The sequence below is a fragment of the Simochromis diagramma genome, unplaced genomic scaffold, assembly GCF_900408965.1.
Source record: "Simochromis diagramma unplaced genomic scaffold, fSimDia1.1 OVJJ01000576.1, whole genome shotgun sequence".
Taxonomy (NCBI): domain Eukaryota; kingdom Metazoa; phylum Chordata; class Actinopteri; order Cichliformes; family Cichlidae; genus Simochromis; species Simochromis diagramma.
In genome coordinates this window covers 185,595-206,278 of record NW_024387394.1, presented here as the reverse complement: position 1 = coordinate 206,278, position 20,684 = coordinate 185,595, and the positions used below count along the sequence as shown (strand labels likewise).

At 42.7% G+C, this 20,684-nt stretch overlaps 1 protein-coding gene and 1 long non-coding RNA gene across 2 annotated transcripts; one reads left to right on the top strand and one right to left on the bottom strand.

The window, feature by feature from the left end:
• Positions 1 to 154: 154 nt before the first annotated feature.
• prkn (parkin RBR E3 ubiquitin protein ligase) lies at positions 155 to 20,684 on the bottom strand. The gene is made up of 11 exons (XM_040009933.1): positions 20,269 to 20,684; positions 16,898 to 17,061; positions 10,719 to 10,950; positions 9,971 to 10,086; positions 7,589 to 7,672; positions 1,757 to 1,872; positions 1,535 to 1,671; positions 1,283 to 1,344; positions 666 to 896; positions 473 to 590; positions 155 to 399 (listed from the first exon to the last, which is right to left on the bottom strand). Exons 1-11 carry the CDS (start codon positions 20,273 to 20,275, stop codon positions 296 to 298), a joined length of 1,371 nt encoding a protein of 456 aa, XP_039865867.1. The 5' UTR covers positions 20,276 to 20,684; the 3' UTR covers positions 155 to 295.
• On the top strand, positions 11,783 to 15,234 carry LOC120720314. The gene is made up of 2 exons (XR_005692882.1): positions 11,783 to 12,431; positions 15,108 to 15,234. It is a non-coding gene; the product is annotated as an uncharacterized LOC120720314 (long non-coding RNA).

The window sequence follows — 20,684 nt, the reverse complement described above, 5'->3', positions numbered from 1 at the left end:
CTGAAAACGTCCAGATGAACAGAATCAACTTTCTTTACCTGGACGATTCAGCATACATGTGAAGATATTTTAACTCAGAAATGTTTACTCAAATTAACAAAGGAGACAGTAAAACCTGAAAGTCCAAGAGTGAAAATAAACATTTTTCCCACTGTTGGATTCACATGTTTATTCAAACAGTCAGTCAGTCAGACTAAAAACTTCATTTGACTTTTGTGAAAGGGCTTCAACAAAAAGGAAGAACATGTTAAAGCCATCAGTCTTTTCTGTGACCGCAAGCAGTGATGTGACTCATTTAACCGAACCAGTGGTTTCCCATACACTCTCTGTTCCAGGGGACTCCACAGAGCCAGCACCACTCGGCCTTGCACAGCGGGCAGTGCATGTGCATGCAGCCGCCTGCAGGGGGAGACAGCGTGTCAGCCATTGTCACACGATCCCCGACATGTATGACGCCACAGCCGTCCCTTACCATTTCTCTCCACGGGAACCGAACACGTTGGGCAGGGCCGGGTCGACTCGGCGATGACGAGCAGAGACGCTGGCTCCCATCTCCCCATGAGCGACGCCTCATCCCCGACCACGAAGCCCTGAGGAAGAAGAGGAGTCAGCTGATTGTTTTATCTTCGTCATCGTCCTACAACCTCTGTAACTGGCCAGCTCACCTGTGCTGCTTCACCTGTGGGCGGGGCTGTCACTGCCTGACACGCCCCCTCATGGTACTCCCCCCTGCAGAGTCTGCAGAAGACAAAGCCACAGCCAAGCCGGCGGTCACACTCCACCTTCCTGCTGCCATCAGGTGGGAGAAGCCCCGCCCCACAGCCAGGTGATGGACACATCATTCCTCCAGTGGTGAGCAGACACTCCTCAGCGCCATACTGCAGGTAGCGCCCATACTGAGAGGACACAGCAAAGGTGACTGAGGGTGCAGGTGGTTCAGCTGACTCACCTGGAGCATGCTCACTGGATGAACTTTGGTTTTCTTGTGTTATCGTTGCCATGGTAACCCCTTTCTGCTCACAGTAATTGGCTAGGATTGAGGCAGAGGCCTCTCATTGGCTCTTACTGGTTCCCATTTGCTTACAAAAATCTTCTTCAGGGATTTCATATTTGAGAGTCTGTCTGACATCTGTCTGCCACGTTCACTCATTTATTTATTTATTTGTTTTTATTTTTTGATCATTTTTTGTTGGCCGAGTGTTGACAGACTTCACAATGTTTCACTCACAGTAAGTGTGAGAGTATTTGTATAATTATCTTTGTGATGCAGTACTGCGTGTACCTGCTCGTCTCCCAGGATCCTGAAATGATGAACTTCTTTAATCAGAGAGTCGTCGCAGCCGACTGAAAGATTAACACATGAAACATGTTTACACGCGTGTGCACACTCACACATGTCTGATAATGTCGCATGCTCCTGTCTGCAGTTAATGAACAATGATCATTGAAAATGAATTCAGATTCTTGGGCAGTCTTGTCCTGACATATTTCTACAGAGAGTGAAGGTTGCATTGACCACACCCCTTGTCCCCACCTGCACACGGCAGCGAGTAGCCAATCACAGGATGGTACACAAACTGCCGGTCATTCAGGCGCGTCTGGCAATAACGCTGGAAACAGTCGAGACAGATCACATGACGCTCCGAGCACTGGAAGACCAGGACCACGCCCCTGAGAGGCAGAAGGGGTGGGGTTACACCTGGGTGATGGGTGGTGTGTGTGTGTGTGTCCGTGTGTGTGTGTGTGTGCGCCGTACATGACATCGGTGCAGGCGATGCAGGGCACGCCTCTGGTGTTGGTCATGATGAGGTCGAGGGCCACGGAAAGGTCATCATCTGACGTCGGGTGAGACGCACACTTCATGTAAAACTCCTGAAGACAGACACACACACACACACACTCCACCTGGATTAATCAATGACATTATCTGTGATGGCTCATGTGACAATCAAAAGTTCCCGGAAAAACTGAAGTGAGGCGGGGCGCTGTTAGACACCATGGTGTGAAGCAGATGGCCCCGCCCCTCCTTAAGCCTGGTTCTGCCGGAGGTTTTCTCCTGTTAAAAAGGAGTTTGTCCTTCCCACTGTCGCCAAAGTGCTTGCTCATAGGGGGTCATATGATTGTTGGGTTTTTCTCTGTATCTATGAAGCACCTTGAGGCGACTTTTGTTGTGATTTGGCGCTATATAAATAAATTGAATTGAATTGAATCTAACCCTAGGGAGTTTATTTCCCATCTCCTGCAAGATCTTCTGAAACTGAATGAAGCACCTCTGTTGGATCGGGTTCACAGATCCCTTGGACCAAAGCCCAGAGATGGAGCACCTCCTTGCCCACTGCTCATTAGAGTCCACTACTTCCATGTCAAGGAACAGCTGCTACGTCTTGCAGGAGCAAACTCTCCTCTACTTTACCAGGGCAGAAGGATCTCCATTTTTCCAGACTTCACACCTGCAGTGGCTAAAAAACGTTCGCAGTTTACTAGTTTGAAGCGCCTTCTGCACTCTTGTCCTGGGATCAAGTTCGGCCTGTTCTATCCTGCGGAACTGAGGATGTCACTTCCAGATGGAGTTGTACGTAAGTTTACTGATCCTGCGTCTGCCACGGACTTTGCCAATAAGATCCTGGGGGGCCCTGCCTCTCAGGACACATAAGTGTCTTAGCCCGTTAGGCTGATATGTTCATCTTGGTTAACTTCTGTGAAATATTTTATTTTTTTTATTTTTTTATTTTTTTAGTAACATTTATTTGAGGTGAACTTGATTTATAGGATGTGTCTTGTTCTAATATATTTTTATACAATCCTTGATTTGTCTCTGCCTTGTATTGTAAGGAGCTTGAACTCAACTGGGACTTTGGATGGTTGGGAAGAAGTGCTCAGGGGTGTATTTGGTGGGGGGTGCGCGCATCTTGTTTAGGAAGATGCTTCAGCATTTAGGGGGAAGTTTGGGTGTTCTCTTTGTTTTTATGTTGTACTGTTCTGTACACTGACTTTGTTCTTTCTGTGCTTCTCACCGGTCAGCTTTTGTTTTTTTGTCTTTGTTCTAACATGGTATCGCAACTAAATATTAATAACCAACAAGCAGGTCACTCGTTTACATTCTGTAGCTGGAATTGTAAAGGTCTGAACCAGCCTATTAAAAGGAGCAAGGTCCTCCATCATTTGCAATTTTTGGTGCCCAGATTGTTTTTACAAGAAACACACCTAAAAATTTCAGATCATTTTAGACTTCGTAAGTACTCCGAAAACGTTAGAGCACTTGTGCAAATATGTGATGTCTTCATGAATCGAGCAGATATTAGAAGTTTACACAGCACCATTCTCGCATGAAAATATCTTTAAAGTTTATTTTGTGACCCAGAAACAGTAATATTTCAAACTCTGCCACTCTGTGTTCCTCCGCCACTGCCTCGTTTGAGTTTTGGGCGAAATAGATTCTGGGATATTGCATTTCGTCATTTCGAGCTGATTGGAGACCAGAACAGCCAATCAGATTTTTTTGCATCCAAGCCTGTGATTGGCTGGTTTTGTGGCACAAATATAACGGTGTACAGAAAGAGTTGAGCGCGCACGGGCAGAAATGTTGAGAGTGCGAGCAACACATTGCGAGTGAGCGCAAATGCAAAAACTGAGCGAGAGGGGCTGCTGTTGTGTGTGTGTGGTGGATAATAGCAAACACTGAAATACATTTTTTGCACGCAGCAATGAATTTTGTTCACTCAAATTCAGCTTTTCTTCGCTCAAAATAAATTTCACCTCAAAATGCAACACTTGCAACTGCAATTTTTTTTTACGTGCGCTCAAATTTTTTTTACGTACACTCAGAATAGTGGCACAAAAATAAAGCCACACACATCGAGCACATCTACTGCGGGTGTGGTGCCTGTTATCAGACCCAGAGTTTGCAACATCTCCCAAAAATCCGAAAATTAGAGCAGAAATGATGAGGATGATGATGGCAGCAGCAGCAGTTCTTCTCTGCGTGAGTAGCTTCATGTTGTTCGTGTGTCATTTACGTTGAGTAGGCTAACCATGTTATCACATTAATGCACGTAAGGTGAAATAGCAAACACCGTCGTAGTTACATGCGGCTGTCTTCTTGTTTGATGGCAGATACTCCCTTCACCCTGGCCAAAAAGGCTAAAATGACCAAAGAAAAACAGCTAAACATGAGAGGTTTTTGGACAAAGTTTGTTTTTTCCATTGTTTAAGCACTGCTTCCAGCCAAGAGTGATACCATAAATCCCCTATAGCTGCAGAAAAGGCTAACATTGTTATCTTTTTACAAAAAAAACGCTGAACATGAGAGGTTTTTGGACAAAGTTTGTGTTCTCCATTCTTTAAGCACCGGTTCGAGCACCGTTTAAGCACCGGCACCGTTTCAAAAGTACCGGTTTGGTACTGGTATCAAATAAAACCTAAACGATACCCATCCCTATAATGACAGGCTGTCCTTGCAGACTGAGTTTAATCACCTGTCCTCTGCTCGGGCTGAAGAGATGCTGTTGAAGTGTCAGCACTCCCAGTATGAGTATGGAGATAAGGCCAGTAAACTGCTTTCCCATCAGCTTCGTAGTGCAGCAGCTGCACATTCCATTCCTCGGATTCACACATCAAGCAGTGTTTCTATGGATCCTAAAATAATTAATAACCAATTTCGAGATTTTTATTCTCTTTATGCGTCTGAATCTGTATTTAGCACTGAATCTTTGGGCTCCTTTTTCAATCATCTTAAACTCCCATCAATTGATCAAACACACAGTCTTCGGCTGGAGGGACCAATAACTGTAGAAGAGATCCTGCAAGCTATCAGCAAATTACAGTGTTCTAAGTGTCCCGGACAGGACGGGTCTCCTGTTGAGTTCTATCGTAAATTTATGCCTAGACTGGCCCCACTCATGGTAAATATGTATAAGCATTCACTTGAAGTTGGATCCCTCCCACCTTCTCTACTACAGGCATCTATACCCTTGATCTTAAAAAAGGATAAGGATCCTTTACAATGTGGCTCATACCGTCCCATTTCTTTGTTAAATGTGGACTATAAAATCCTTGCTAAACTTTTAGCGATGCGTGTGGATAATCATCTCCTGGTTGGAACTTCTTTATACTTCCCTGTTTGCCGCTGTCAAAACAAATGGCACATATTCTGACTTTTTTCCTCTGTTCAGAGGGACTAGGCAGGGCTGTCCCATGTCGCCATTGCTCTTTGCAATTGCAATGGAGCCCTTGGCCATATCGCTGAGATCTAACCCAGGTATCACCGGGGTTACTAGAAATGGTATGGAACAAAAGGTCTCCTTATATACAAATGATTTGCTTCTTTATGTCTCAAAACCAGCATCCTCATTTCCTTTGGTGCTCTCAATACTTGAACAGTTTAGCCTTATTTCTGGCTATACGCTGAATCTCGGCAAGAGTGAACTGTTCCCTCTGAATGCTGCTGCACAGAAATATCAGTGTACAGCACTGCCTTTTCGACTTGTATCAGACAACTGTACATATTTAGGGGTTAAAATTACAAGTCAATTTCATAATCTTTTCAAGCTTAATTTCAACCCACTTGTGGAGAAAGTTAGGCAGGATTTGGACAGATGGTCTCTTCTCCATCTGTCTGTGGCAGGGCGTATAAATGCGATTAAAATGAATATCCTTCCAAAATGTTCTTTTCTTTTTCATTGTCCCTGTATTTATCCCAATTTCTTTTTTTGTTAAAATAGACAAGATTCTCTCGGTTCATTTGGAACAAAAAAAAAACAAAACCCTAGAATACGCAAGACATATCTTCAAAGACCGAAAAAGATGGGGGGGATGGCTTTACCAAACTTTATGTTCTATTATTGGGCATGTAATATTCGTATTCTCAGGTACTGGCTACAGGGGGAAGGCATGAATAATGCCCCGGCGTGGCTGAGCTTGGAGATTTCTTCCTGTGCCTCATCCTCTTTACCAGCCCTGATTTATGCCCAAAAGCAGCCTCCGAGAGCAGGTTTTTATAATAACACTATTGTCAAAGTTACCTTGAAAATATGGCATCAATTTCGTCGTTATTTTAAGCTGAACTTTTTTCCCTTGTGTCACCCATTTTGAAAAATCCCTCTTTTCAGCCTTCTTTAGTTGATGGCGCTTTTTATTTGTGGGCCTCCTTGGGTATCAGGTCTTTTTCTGATCTGTATATTCAGAATACATTTGCCTCTTTTAAACAGCTCTCATTGAAATTTGGCCTTCCAAAAAGTCACTTTTTTCGCTACTTACAAATCCGGAGTTTTGTTAAGGAGAAATCCTCTCAGTTCCCATCTAGACCTCCTTGTCATGACTTTGATAACCTTCTATCGCCTCCCCCTTCATCACAGGGCCTGATCTCTTGTCTGTATGGGAGAATATGTTCCTTTGGCAACTCCTCAACCTCGACTATTAAAATGGCATGGGAGCAGGATTTGGGATGTGTGATTCAGGATGTCTTTTGAGATAAAATTCTTTACCGGGTCCATGGCTCCTCATTATGTGCCAAACACAGGTTAATTCAATGTAAGATTTTACACCGCGTACACTGGACTAAAGCCAGACTAGCTCCAATATACCCCAACCTTAGCCCTGATTGCGACTGCTGTCATCAAACACCTGCCTCTTTAATACATATGTTTTGGTCATGTCCATCCATCAAACAATACTGGATTAATATTTTTCTGACTCTATCAAAGATCATCCAGCTAACCCTCCAACCTGTGCCCGCAACCCCTTTGTTTGGGGTTCTTCCTGATACAGTTGTCTTGCCGACGCCCCAGGCGGATTTGGTAGCATTTCTCACCTTATTGGCAAGACGCAGAATATTGTTATGTTGGAAGTCCCCTTCTCCCCCATCCTGGGAAATCTGGATCAGAGATGCTTTGCATTTTAGCAAACTCAAAAAGATTAAATTCCCCCTGCGTGGGTCTATGGTCAAATTTTTTAAGATCTGGCAACCCTTTTTTGATCATGTGCAGACTTTGCAGTCCCGTAACACTCCCAGTTAGCCAGCTCTGACTTTATTCTATTTTATCTTATGCTTAACTATACAGACTCTATTGTGCCTGCACTTTATGATGGCATTTATTTATCTACTTTATACATATTTCTTTTTTCTTACGGATTTGACTTATTTCGACGACTAAGCTGACCACTCGTTTTGTTTGTTCCGTTTTGTTTTTTGTTTGTGTAGGGGTGTGGGTTCTGAAACTCTGCACATCTCTCTTGTCCACTCAGGAACTGCTATCTTGTACTCCAGCGTTTACTATTTGTATTATTAGCTTGGATCCTTTTTTTTCCTTCCTTTTTTCCTTTTTGTACACCTACTGGTACTCTTGTAATTATGAGGTGGAATGTATGTTTCATATTGTTTTACGTTCTTCAAAAAGAAAACGGCATATTGTTCAATTTGTCTTTTGTAAAATGGATGCAGAAAATTCAATAAAAATATCTGGGGAAAAAAACTGAAGTCAGGCTCCACCCCTCTGACAGCTGATCAATAGTTTGCAGATAAGTCTCTGAGCCGCTGCTTATTTTCTGATTCATCACTGATTCAGTTTTTTGGTGAAGCCTCGCCCCTTACCGCTTCGTTGCCTTGACAACCCTCTGACTGACAGATGCCATGGATGCGACTGGAAAGGAGCACGTCGTCCCAGCAGGACGGACCCTGCAACACACACAGTCAGTGCAGTACTGCAGTATAAGCACTGTAGTACAAGTACTGCAGTATAAGCACTGTAATACAAGTACTGCAGTATAAGTACTGTAGTACAAGCACTGAAGTACAAGCACTGTAGTACAAGCACTGCAGTATAACTACTGTAATACAAGTACTGTAGTACAAACACTGTACAGGGTGGTCCATTTATATGGATACACCGTAACAACATGGGAATGGTTGGTGATATTAAAGTCCTGTTTGTGGCACATTAGTATATGTGAGGGGGCAAACTCCTCAAGATGGGTGGTGACCATGGTGGCCATTTAGAAGTCGGCCATCTTGGATACAACTTTTGTTTTTTCAATAGGAAGAGGGCCATGTGACACATCAAACTTATTGGTAATGTCACAAGAAAAACAATGGTGTGCTTGGTTTCAACGTAACTTTATTCTTTCATGAGTTATTTACAAGTTTCTCTTTGTTCACAGCCATTGACATGTCAAAGAGGTTAACACGTGAGGAGCGGATCGAAATCATGTTGATATCTGGTGAACGCAGTAACCGGGTCATTGCAGCAGATTTCAATGCAAGACACCCTACGAGACCACCCATCTCCCATGCTACAGTTAGCAAACTGCTTGCTAAGTTTCGTGAAGCTGGTTCAGTGTTGGATTTGCCAAAATGTGGACGTAAGAAAACTGTCACTAATGAAGAAACATCAGTGGCTGTCCTAGCTTCATTCAGCAAGAGCCCACAGCGTAGCACTCACCGCATGTCACTGGAGAGTGGCATTAGTCGAACATCCCTTCGGCGGATATTAGCTACTCACAAATGGCACCCTTACAAACTCCAGCTACTGCAGCATCTCAACGAGGATGACCCAGATCGGCCACAGAATTTGCAGAATGGGCAAAACAAAAATTGGAACAGGACCCTCAGTTCACGCAGAAGATTTTGTTCAGTGATGAGGCAAACTTTGATGTGAATGGTGAAGTTAACAAACAAAACCACCGCTATTGGTCTGACACTAACCCACATTGGATGGATCCCTCCAAGACTGTTGGAAAAACAAAAGTGGTGGTTTGGTGTGGTATATGGGGTACAACGATAGTGGGTCCATTCTTCATCAATGGAAACCTCAAGGCCACTGGATATTTGAAATTGCTACATGATGATGTGTTTCCCTCTTTATGCACAGAAGCTGGCACGTTCCCTGAGTTTTTCCATCAAGATGGTGCACCACCACATTATGGGTGCCAAGTCCGAGCATTCCTAGATGAACAGTTTCCTGGAAAGTGGATTGGTCGTCGTGGGCCAGTTGAATGGCCCCCAAGGTCTCCCGATCTGACCCCCTTAGACTTTTATCTTTGGGGTCATCTGAAGGCAATTGTCTATGGTGTGAAGATGCGAGATGTGCAGCACCTGAAACTACGGATACTGGATGCCTGTGCTGGAATTTCTCCTGCGGTGTTGCTATCAGTGTGTGAAGAGTGGGAGAAGAGGGTTGCATTGACAATCCAACACAATGGGCAGCACATTGAACACATTTTATAAGTGGTCAGAAACTTGTAAATAACTCATGAAAGAATAAAGTTACGTTGAAACCAAGCACACCATTGTTTTTCTTGTGACATTACCAATAAGTTTGATGTGTCACATGGCCCTCTTCCTATTGAAAAAACAAAAGTTGTATCCAAGATGGCCGACTTCTAAATGGCCACCATGGTCACCACCCATCTTGAGGAGTTTGCCCCCTCACATATACTAATGTGCCACAAACAGGACTTTAATATCACCAACCATTCCCATGTTGTTACGGTGTATCCATATAAATGGACCACCCTGTAGTACAAGCACTGCAGTACAAGTACTGTAGTACAAGTACTGTAGTACAAGCACTGCAGTATAAGCACTGTAGTACAAGCACTGCAGTACAAGCACTGTAGTACAAGCACTGCAATACAGGCACTGCAGTACAAGCACTGCAGTACAAGTACTGTAGTACAAGCACTGTAGTACAAGTACTGCAGTATAAGCACCACAGTACAAGCACTGCAGTAAAAGCAGTGTAGTACAAGCACTGCAGTACAAGCACCACAGTACAAGCACTGCAGTAAAAGTACTGTAGTACAAGCACTGCAGTACAAGCACTGCAGTACAAGTACTGTAGTACAAGTACTGCAGTATAAGCACTGTAGTACAAGCACTGCAGTACAAGTACTGTAGTACAAGCACTGTAGTACAAGTACTGCAGTATAAGCACTGTAATAAAAGTACTGTAGTTTAAGCAGAAACGCCTCTCACCCTGCTGAGCGTCAGCGCCGTCTGTTTGCAGCGTCGGCAGCGTGCTCGCAGTTTTCCTGGCTCGATGGAGCGGCAGCTCTTACAGAACACGAAGAAGGTACTGCAGGTACGCACACCTTTACACACAGTACACACAGTACACAGTCAGAGTAGTAAGGTGCTGCCAAGCATGATTAGGGTTATAAATACAATTTCAGGGTATTTGGTGGTACTCGTCTTTTCCAGGCAGCAGAAAGAATGTAATGTGCTACTGCAGCCAGAAGGTGGCGCTCAAATGCTCAGGGACATTTCTATACAAACGTTTTACTTCATCATCGTACATAAGAAACAAGAAGCACTGGAAGCTCCAGCGAGGTACTGAGTAATACTACTCTGAGGGAGTATTACAGCACTTCATGTGTTTCATGTATAAAAACGTGTTTCAGCTCATTTTTAATTCTTTCATCAGAAATATATCAGACTCCTCCCTCACACCTCCATCTCAGGTGTGCGATGGATCACTGATCAGAGACAGGTGATGCATTCAGGTGCCCTCGTAAACTCGGGACTCAAACAGGATGTACTGTCAGCTGAGGCAACAGTTAAAATAAAATTTAAATTGAATAAAAATCGGTTATAAAATAAATAAATAAGTCTTTCTGAGAGTCCAGTGTGCTGTTTGTTTCATTAGAAAAAACATTACATTTCAGGAATTTCAGCAGCAGCAAGGGACGGGGCATCGAGGCACCTCTAACCATGACATACTCACTGCTGTGAGCTCCAGCCTGCACCTCCTCCAGACTCTCCCCCTCTGCTCTGCCCTCTCCTCCCTCACTGTCGGCAGGGAGTCGAGAAGAGCTGAGGTCCAGCCTGGTCAAAGAGCCCTGCTCCTGCTCCTCCTCTCCGTCCTCAGCTCGGTGCTCCTGCACGAGCCGCTGAAAGGAGGTGCCTGAAGGAGGGAGGACGACGTGGACAGTGCTCTGCTCCGGGAAGTCGCAGCCCTGAGTGACAGGAGGAGGAAGAGGAGGTTTTTTTTTTAAATTAATAATTAAAACAATGCGAATACAAACTGTCGTAGAGGATAAAACTGTAGAACAATATTCAAAGACAACAAAAACAACAAAAGACTGGAGGCAAAAATCAAAACAGTAACAGATGAGAAACGTCATCATAGATTTTAACAGATCTGCTGGATTTCAGTTTCTTCAGTGACGTGAATAATGACCCACGTGGAGGACGGTGTAGTATTTCTCCACTGGCTATAATGTAGATGGTATTTACCTAAGAGGATGATACTGTTAATCACAGTAGAGACAGATGGATGTAAATGATCCATATAATAATAATAATAATAATAATAATAATAATAATAATAATACATTTTATTTATAGGCGCCTTTCAGACGCTCAAGGTCACCTTACAAAAACACGTGAGCAATAGCAGCAAAAAATATATTAAACATGGTAAAATCAAATTTAGTCAATCATTCAGTCATAAAAGTATAAAAGCAAATATAAAAACTGAGCGAGGTAAAAATGGACTAAGATAGATCAGCTGTATGCAATGCTGAATAGATGAGTTTTGAGACATGATTTAAAAGTGGTGAGAGAGTTTGGCTCATTAGTGACAGGCTCTGAGTCCAATGGTAGTCAGGCGAGCAGGTGGATTATGGAGTTAAATCAGGGCCATAATGTTTGTGTAGTTAAAAGAAAAATTTGAAATCGAAAATATGTAAACTGAAAGCAAAAGTCACATTTTTAGAGTGAACTTTGAAAAAGAAAGAGTTGGATTTAAAATCAAATCAAACGTTTTGAATATTTGTATTAACTGAAAACCCAGTGGTTCTTTTATCTATAATTTCTCTGAGTAAACTTTATTTAAAAATTTTCAGTAATCTTCTTTTCATTATTATTATTTTTAAAAAATCTATTCAGTCTCAGATTACATTTTTTCAGATTCAGATCTTTTAAATTAATGTACAAAAAAAAATTCTTCAGGTTCGGATTTTTCTCTCAGCTTCAATTTTTTTTTTCCACTTTCAGATCTCTATTTTTCAGTTGCAGACTTTTGGCCCTGTTTTGGCCTGGTGGGCGTGGCTACACAGAGAGGGGCGGGGAATCATGAGTGACAGCAGACCGCTGCAGGCTCAAGATGGTCCATTTTTCATGTTGCCTTCAGGAAACCTGGGAATGAACATAATTTATCAAACACCTCCTGCACTGTATTATTTGATAATGTTTAGAAAACATGTCATGCATAACTGCTAAAACTCAGTTACTAAAGCTCTTTCAAGCAGTAATGTGTACAAATTACGCCGTAACTGATCAATTATGAGACGTTTTCCCAGCCACTACGTGAGAAGTGGTCATTTCCCATGCTCTCAAAGTAGCGCGCATTGTATCGGGTGGGGGCTGCTGTTAACTTGTCCCTCAGTGAACGATGGCGTCGTCTTCCAACAACACTGCTGGCGCGAACAATCAGGTGAGTGTTTAAGTTTGGAACAATTACACTGCAGTCGGGTGAATACTACGAATTTTAAGAAGTGGCTAGTGTTACGGTTTATTTTTTCGGCTATTCTGTTTTTTTATTGTAATAACGTTTTTTTGCTGAAATGCTAGCTCAACAGAAACGCCTCGCTATCATTTTCGGCTGAAACTTACTTCAAGGTAAGTGATATTACCAATTTGATCTTCCCAAATTATGAAAAGCATTTTAACACTCCATAACTATCGGGCGCTTGGAGGAGTGCTTCAACTGCGCTACGCAATGTTGCAGTCATCCACAGTTCTGGTTCCGGGTCGCCGCTGGCTAGGCCGCAGCTTAAGTAGCCCATGACTATGGTCTCCCCAGACCTTTGGCCGCTCACTCAGGGAGATCTTGTTCTTCAAAGTGTTCATTCTCGGTTGAGCTTAAATCATACTCATATGATTTGTTAACGTCAATGAATAGTACCGCCTTTGCGAGCTGACAGTGTCAGAACGGAAGCTGGAACGTCCAAATTACAAGTTTCGCCTGTACAGCTCCAGATACTGACAGAAATGTTCTTATCAATAAACAATAAATGTAAGTATAGGGCTTGGCATTACGCTTTGAATTCTGGTATGTGGGAGCCATGTTAATTGTGTAAGAAATGTAAATAAACCATAGAAACAAACAGTACATCAGAGAAACAGCCAATTTAGAAGAGGGAAGGTAACAACAACATATTAAAATTCCCAAAAGTATGCTGCATATGAATACGTGAACGAGGGAAGCCTGGAATTTGTATGTGGACAAAAATCTGCATTATGTACAGGTTGGATCTATATGAAACAGCCAATAATGAGCACATAGACAGAAGAAAAACTTCTTGCCACCGCAGTTTGCTCTCTCTCTCTGTTACGTAATAAATTGTAAACTCCTTTAGTAGTGCCTTTATTACTTAATTATTTTTATTATTATTATTATTATCATTTATTGTTATTTACTTAAACATGACACATAGTTTAGGGAAGATTTTGCAGTTGTGTCATTTCAACTGGAATCATTCAGCTGCACATTACTTGGGGGAAAAAAGGCCTTCTGAAAAAGATCTCTTACTTCTTGCTTTAGAACATGATACTATTATTGCTTTTTATCTATAACTCACGCATATGTAATTGTAGGAAAACCGTGAAAATTTGACACGTTTTTCCCTCGCGATAATTTGTAGCATCGCAAAGGCGTACATTATTGAGTAATAACAAATCAAATGATTGATTTGATTAGATTTAAGCATCAAGACCGAGAATGACCAGCACACTGTTTGAAGAAACAAGGATTCCTCCTGAGGAGCAGGCTAAAGTGGCTGGGGAGAGGGTAGTCTGGGTCTATTTACTGAAGCTGCTGGCCCCGCCAGCGGAGCCCGGAACCAGATAATGGATGGATGAGAGTCTTGCAACATTGCCGTAGCGCAGGTGATGAAGACTGCATCCCAAGCCCGATTAGTTATGGAGTCTTTTAAAATGTTTTCCATATTTTTGGGGAAGGATCAAATTGTTAATATTACTTTACCTTTCGAAGTAAGTTTCAGCCGAAAATGATAGCGAGGCGTTTCTGTTGAGCTAGCATTTCAGCAAAAAACGTTATAAAATAAAAAAACAGAATAGCCGAAAAATTAACCGTAACAATAGCCACTTCTTAAATTCGTAGTATTCACAGACTGCAGTGTAATTGTTCCAAACTTAAACACTCACCTGATTGTTCGCGCCAGCAGTGTTGTTGGAAGACGACGCCATCGTTCACTGAGGGACAAGTTAACAGCAGCCCCCACCCGATACAATGCGCGCTACTTTGAGAGCATGGGAAATGACCACTTCTCACGTAGTGGCTGGGAAAACGTCTCATAATTGATCAGTTACTGTTAGGATGCCTGGGTCGTTGACCCAGGGGTTTTGAGTTTATTATATTATTTATACTTTCTAGTCTTTGGTTTCTTTGAGTTCTGTCTTATAGTTTATGTCTCTGTCTTCTCTAGCTGCTCTGTCTCCCCTGTCAGCTGTATCCCCTTGTCTAGTTCGCGTCTCTGTGTGTCCTTAGTGGCTATATCCCCGTGTCCAGTCAGTGTCTGTGTCTGCCCTGGTCCCACATCTCTGTTCCCTCTGTTGCAGTGCGTGAGAGTCTGTGTCTTTGTTCAGTTTGTGTTATGTGTTTCCTGTTTTACTTTGAAAGTCCATGTCTGATGTTAATGTGTCTGGTTTTGCTTCCCCTTGTCTCGTTAGGCCTGATTTGCCCCAGCTGTGTTTCCCTCCTGTTACCCATTCCCTGATTGCTCCCTCTGTGTATTTAAGCCCTGTGTTTCTCTGTGTCCGTGTCGCGATCTACCGTTTATTTTGCTGTGTGTTTTGCCAGTCCACCGGTGTTAGTTTATTTTGAGTTTTTTCCAGTTTTTTCCAGTTATGTTATGTTTGAGTTCAGCATTAAAGCTGTTTTGGTTTAAGTTCTGTCTCCGGAGTCTGCACCTTGGGTCCTATTCCTGTCTGCACACAGCCACACCTAACAGTTACGGCGTAATTTGTACACATTACTGCTTGAAAGAGCTTTAGTAACTGAGTTTTAGCAGTTATGCATGACATGTTTTCTAAACATTATCAAATAATACAGTGCAGGAGGTGTTTGATAAATTATGTTCATTCCCAGGTTTCCTGAAGGCAACATGAAAAATGGACCATCTTGAGCCTGCAGCGGTCTGCTGTCACTCATGATTCCCCGCCCCTCTCTGTGTAGCCACGCCCACCAGGCCAAAACAGGGCCAAAAGTCTGTAACTGAAAAATAGAGATCTGAAAGTGGAAAAAAAAAATTGAAGCTGAGAGAAAAATCCGAACCTGAAGAATTTTTTTTTGTACATTAATTTAAAAGATCTGAATCTGAAAAAATGTAATCTGAGACTGAATAGATTTTTTAAAAATAATAATAATGAAAAGAAGATTACTGAAAATTTTTAAATAAAGTTTACTCAGAGAAATTATAGATAAAAGAACCACTGGGTTTTCAGTTAATACAAATATTCAAAACGTTTGATTTGATTTTAAATCCAACTCTTTCTTTTTCAAAGTTCACTCTAAAAATGTGACTTTTGCTTTCAGTTTACATATTTTCGATTTCAAATTTTTCTTTTAACTACACAAACATTATGGCCCTGATTTAACTCCATAGTGGAACAGACAGAAGGGAAGAAGAGCGGAGTGTATGATGGAGTGAGTACGTATGAAGATCAGATAAATATGGAGGAGCGAGGTTATGAAGCGCTTTGAAAGTGAGAAGCAGGATCTTGAAATTGACATGGAGGTGAACTGGAAGCCAATGGAGCTGTTTAAGAACAGCTGTTATATGTTCAGTGGATCTAATTCTGGAAATAATACGAGCAGCTGTATTTTGAACTAACTGCAATTTATGGAGAGATTTATGAGGTAGACCACAAAGAAAGGGATTCACAGTAAGCTAAACGAGATGTGACAAGAGCATCGACAAGTATGGCGGTACTGTTTGAAGTGAGTGAAGGACAAAGGCGGTTAATATTACAGAGATGAAAATATAATATGTGCTGCGAAGGACAGAGCGCTGTCAATGATGACACCAAGACTCTTAACCTGAGGGGAGGGTGTGACAACAGTCATCGATGGATAACGAAAGACTGGTTGGGACTTTGGTCAGTTTTGATTTGGTACCTATTAAAATGAATTCTGTTTTATTAAATTTAAGAAAGTTGTGAGTAAACCAGACCTTGATTTCACTTAAACAGTCAGAAATGGATGTGGGTGGGAGAGTAGCTGTGGGTTTGGAGCTGGGTGTCATCTGCGCAGCAGTGAAACTGGAAGTTAGGCTTCCTGATAATATTACCTACACAGCAAAATCTCCAGTGTTAAATTAACACTGGAGAGTGTCTATATGGGTCCACACCTCTGAGTGTTAAATACAACACTGTTGAGTGTTAAATTAACACTTTTGACAGTGCTATATGTTTAAAAGTAACCTAGTCAGTTTTGAAGATTAACAATGGCTAACACTGAGCAGTGCTGATTTTCTAACACTGGAATATTTCTAACATTTTGAGTGATTTTCCAGTGTTAGACAAACCTTTCTGGTATCTTTTAGTGGACAGTCTAAATTGTGTCTCTTCAGAAAAGATACATAATCCAGTAAAGCACCATTAGAGTCCAACAAGTCAGTTACAAACAAGATGCCGCTCTCAAACCAGTTTCTGGTAAATAATGGCTTTCTATTAGCGGTTATCAGTCTATTGTTCCAAAGTGTCCACACGTGAGGAGAGGAGAAGGAGAGGACCTGTTTGTGAAAACTAGATAGTTTAACCGGAATTTTACTGAAAGTCGAGGAAGAGGAGGAGATCACTGGCATGTAGACCCCTCTGAGTGATCACTTCCTCCTGCAGATGCCTCGACCCCGCAGTGACCCCTGACCTCTAGCGTACCTGCAGTGTGGCGGTGCTCTGCAGCTCCCGGCCTGCAAACAGCACCCTGAGGCGCTCCGGCCGCACCCCCTGCTGACTCCCCACCACCTCCTTCAGCTGAGCCACGCTCGCCTCCTCCTGCAACTCCACCGGGACGCCAGGGCCCAGGTTAAAGCGCACAAACACTGAGGACAGACACACACACACACACACACTTCAGCTTCACGTAGGTTATTTGCCACGTGTTCTTTTGAAAGTAAAATGACGTCACTGCGTGTAGCACCTGAACTCTAATCAGGTCATTGGCTGTGTCCCAATTCAGGGTCTGCACGCTTGAGGTACGCGCACTACGTACGGTGCGTACTATAAGTACGAGAAGTGCGGAAGTGAGAGGCTTGTGAAATGGGACGGTCTAACCTGCGTCGCGCTGTTCAGGTTGCCTAGCAACCATGATACTAACCACGAGAAACGTTACATACAGCTTTGTGTGAAATAAATGAAGGAGAAGAAATGTTTTGTTGGTCATTCATTTTTGTCATGACATCACTTTGATTAGTTGAGTATCTGAGGCTGAGACCATGGAAATATATATATGTGTGTGTGTGTGTGTGTCTGTGTGTGTGTATTATAGCAGTGAGCTTGAACTCTGGGTCAAAGATTCAAGTTACAGTTATTTATATTTCTTATCACCTTAAATCTTCACTCAAAGACAAGTATCTGTGACAGTGTATATACAGATGTATTATACATAAGAGACAAATATTGTTCTTTTAATATGTTGGCATTACTAGATTTGGCTCAATGCTTACATGCATGTGTAAAAAGGAAAATGTATGAGCTGTGAAAACTGTGTCTGATAGAATGAAGAGTAGACTGATATATGAAATATTCCTTTATTGGGTGAGAAAATCAGACCATGTCATAACTGCTTTAAGTCACACAGAATAGATATCAGAGCCTTAAACAGGCTGACTTCTGCTAAATGGGTCAAACTGGGCAGAAAGTCTACAAACACATAACATCCTTATAGAATATGATGTAACACTATAGATCAACTTAGCTCAGAATATATAAAGCATATAAACAGTTACAGCAATATGATGCAACAAACACAGCAGCTACTGATCCAAAATACTCAAAGCTTCATAGAACTGAAACCAACATTTATTTTTAGGTCCATTCTGCTGCTGATACAGACTTAGGTTTCTGAACATTAAACTGTTGCTGCCTTTCATAGTGTGTAACTGAAGGCCCTGAGTACTTTCTCCCACACTGAAAACACTGGGATGATAACATTATTTGAACATACCTAATAAGATTGATTCAGGAACAGACAGTTATGTTAAACTTTCCTAGCAGTCCTTCACAAAACAGGGAACAGTCTGGTCTATTCTCTCCATCGTCAGCTGCTGCTGGCTCTTCCTCCTCCTCTCCTCAACCACTGCTGAGTGTGTCCTGGTGGAGCAGCAGGGGTGCAAAAGCCTCACAGATGATGTGCAGCAGTGGGTCCCTCAGGCTGTCCTCACTCTGGACACGTCCGCAGGTGTCACACATGGAAATCAAAGTGGGTGAATACAGCTGCAGGATTCAAACCCAAGGGTAACTCTGATAAACACATGTTCATACTTTTATTACACAATCAGAGAGAAAGAAACAGAGAGAGAGTGCAGGACAGACAGACAGGTGACAGTCTCAGGTGTACACACTGCTACAAACAGGAGGATTTAGTGTTTGTGTTATTACGAGTGCTAAACAAGAAGAGTTCCCAGATGGTGCAGTGGACACATGTGTGACTCCTGTGATTAAAGCATCTTTCTTTCAGCTTAACGAGTGAACCGTCAGCTCGTTCAAACACACGTTAAAGTCCGTTTGGCTCGACACCACCGAACAGAGGCAGCAATGTAACATAGCTAACATTAACAGTGCAGTGGATCCTGCTTGTGCCGTGATATTCAGGACCGCAAACCGAGCAGCATCACTAACTTTCAGCCTGTTGTGTTTGTGGATATATGACTGACTTTAATTATCCATAAAATCATCACATTCTCTGTAAGATTAAGGTCGACTATATATGTATGTAGAGGCTTTAAAACCAAGTTAATGCTGAAAGTACAAACATCACTAATGTCGCACAACTCTGCCGACATGTGGCCAACAGTAATGTTTTAATGTTCTTCATTATTAAACATTCGCACATAAATAAGTGACGTCATATTCAGTACTTACTTTTGACAGTTCTTCGGCCGCTCCCTTCTGCCGCAAAATTGTGGCAAAATTATCCACACCCACCACCGCGCTATGGGTTGGCCGTATCCCAATTCAGGGTCTGCAGCCTTAAAGGCCGCATTTTAAGGCCGATTATGTCACAGCGGCGCGCCGAAGGCTGTCCCAATTCAAAGGCTGCTCGAAATGCGGCCCTGAAATGCGTCCTTCATTTCCCTGAATTTTAAGGCTGTGGCAGTGTAGACTTCGTGGCCCAACATATCCCAGAATGCATAGCGCGGCGATGGGTGTGGATAAATTTGCAGAAAAAAACGGCGGATGAGGGGCGGCCGAAGAGTACAAAGTACTTTAAGTACTGAATATTATGTCACTTATTTATGTGCAAATGTTTAATAACGAAGAACATTAAAACATTACTGTTGGCCACATGTCGGCAAAGTTATGTGACATTAGTGACGTTTGTACTAACTTGGTTTTAAAGCCTTTACTTTAAAATATACTCCGTTCAATAGCTGAGCTTAATCCTACAGAGAATGATCAAAGCTCATGTAGAAACAAACAAATGAACAAAAGATTTTCTCCTTCATTTCTGTCAAACAAAGCTATGACACGTTTCCAGTGGTTAGTATCATGGTTGCTAGGCAACCTGGGCAGCGCAACGGAGGCTTTTTTTAAACTTTATTGACAAACAACAGTATCAGCGCAACGGAGGCTTTTTTTAACTTTATTGACAAACAACAGTATCAGCGCAACGGAGGCTAGACCGTCCCATTACACAAGCCTCGCACTTCCGGCCTTAGCGGTCTTTGAGTACGCGGCTCTTGAGGATCGTTGAGGCTGCGTACTTTAAGGCTGCACAGCTCCTGAATTGGGATACAGCCACTGTGTGATATATGGGACCACGAAGCGTGCACCGGACCACGCATGATATTTGGGGAAATCGACGGCGCATTTGAAGTACACTTCGAATTGGGACAGCCGTCGTCGCGTGGCGGTGACGTAATCGCCCTTAAAATGCGTACTTCAAGCGTGCAGACCCTGAATTGGGACACAGTCACCGATCCGCACACAGAACAGCCCACACAGAACCCTCACTGACCCGCATCAACCAAAAAAAACAGATCAGCTGACTGACCGGATCAATCAGCTGATCGGTCCGGTAGACTCACCGATCATGCTTCTCTCTGCTCTCTCCGTCCTTAATGTGTGTTTACAGTCTGCGGGCCGCAGTGCCCCTTGGGGGCTGTAGTTCTTTTTTCTTCGTCTTCAGTTGACTCCAACAATCAGGCGCATTACCCCCACCTACTGGTTGGAGGTGGAGCTTCAGGGCTGTGTGTCAGGTGTGTGTGTACCTGTGTATGGGTATTAATGTCTTCGTGGGGACCAAAATCCCGGTCCCCATTAGTTTGAAGACACTTTTGAGACTCAAAATATGGTTTTAATGTCAGGGTTACAGTTGGGTGAGGTTAAGGGGCTAGGGCAGGGATCAGCAACCTTTAACCCCCAAAGAGCCACTTGGACCCGGTTTCCACGCAAACAAAAACACTGGGAGCCACAAATACTTTCTGACATCTAAAATGAAGAT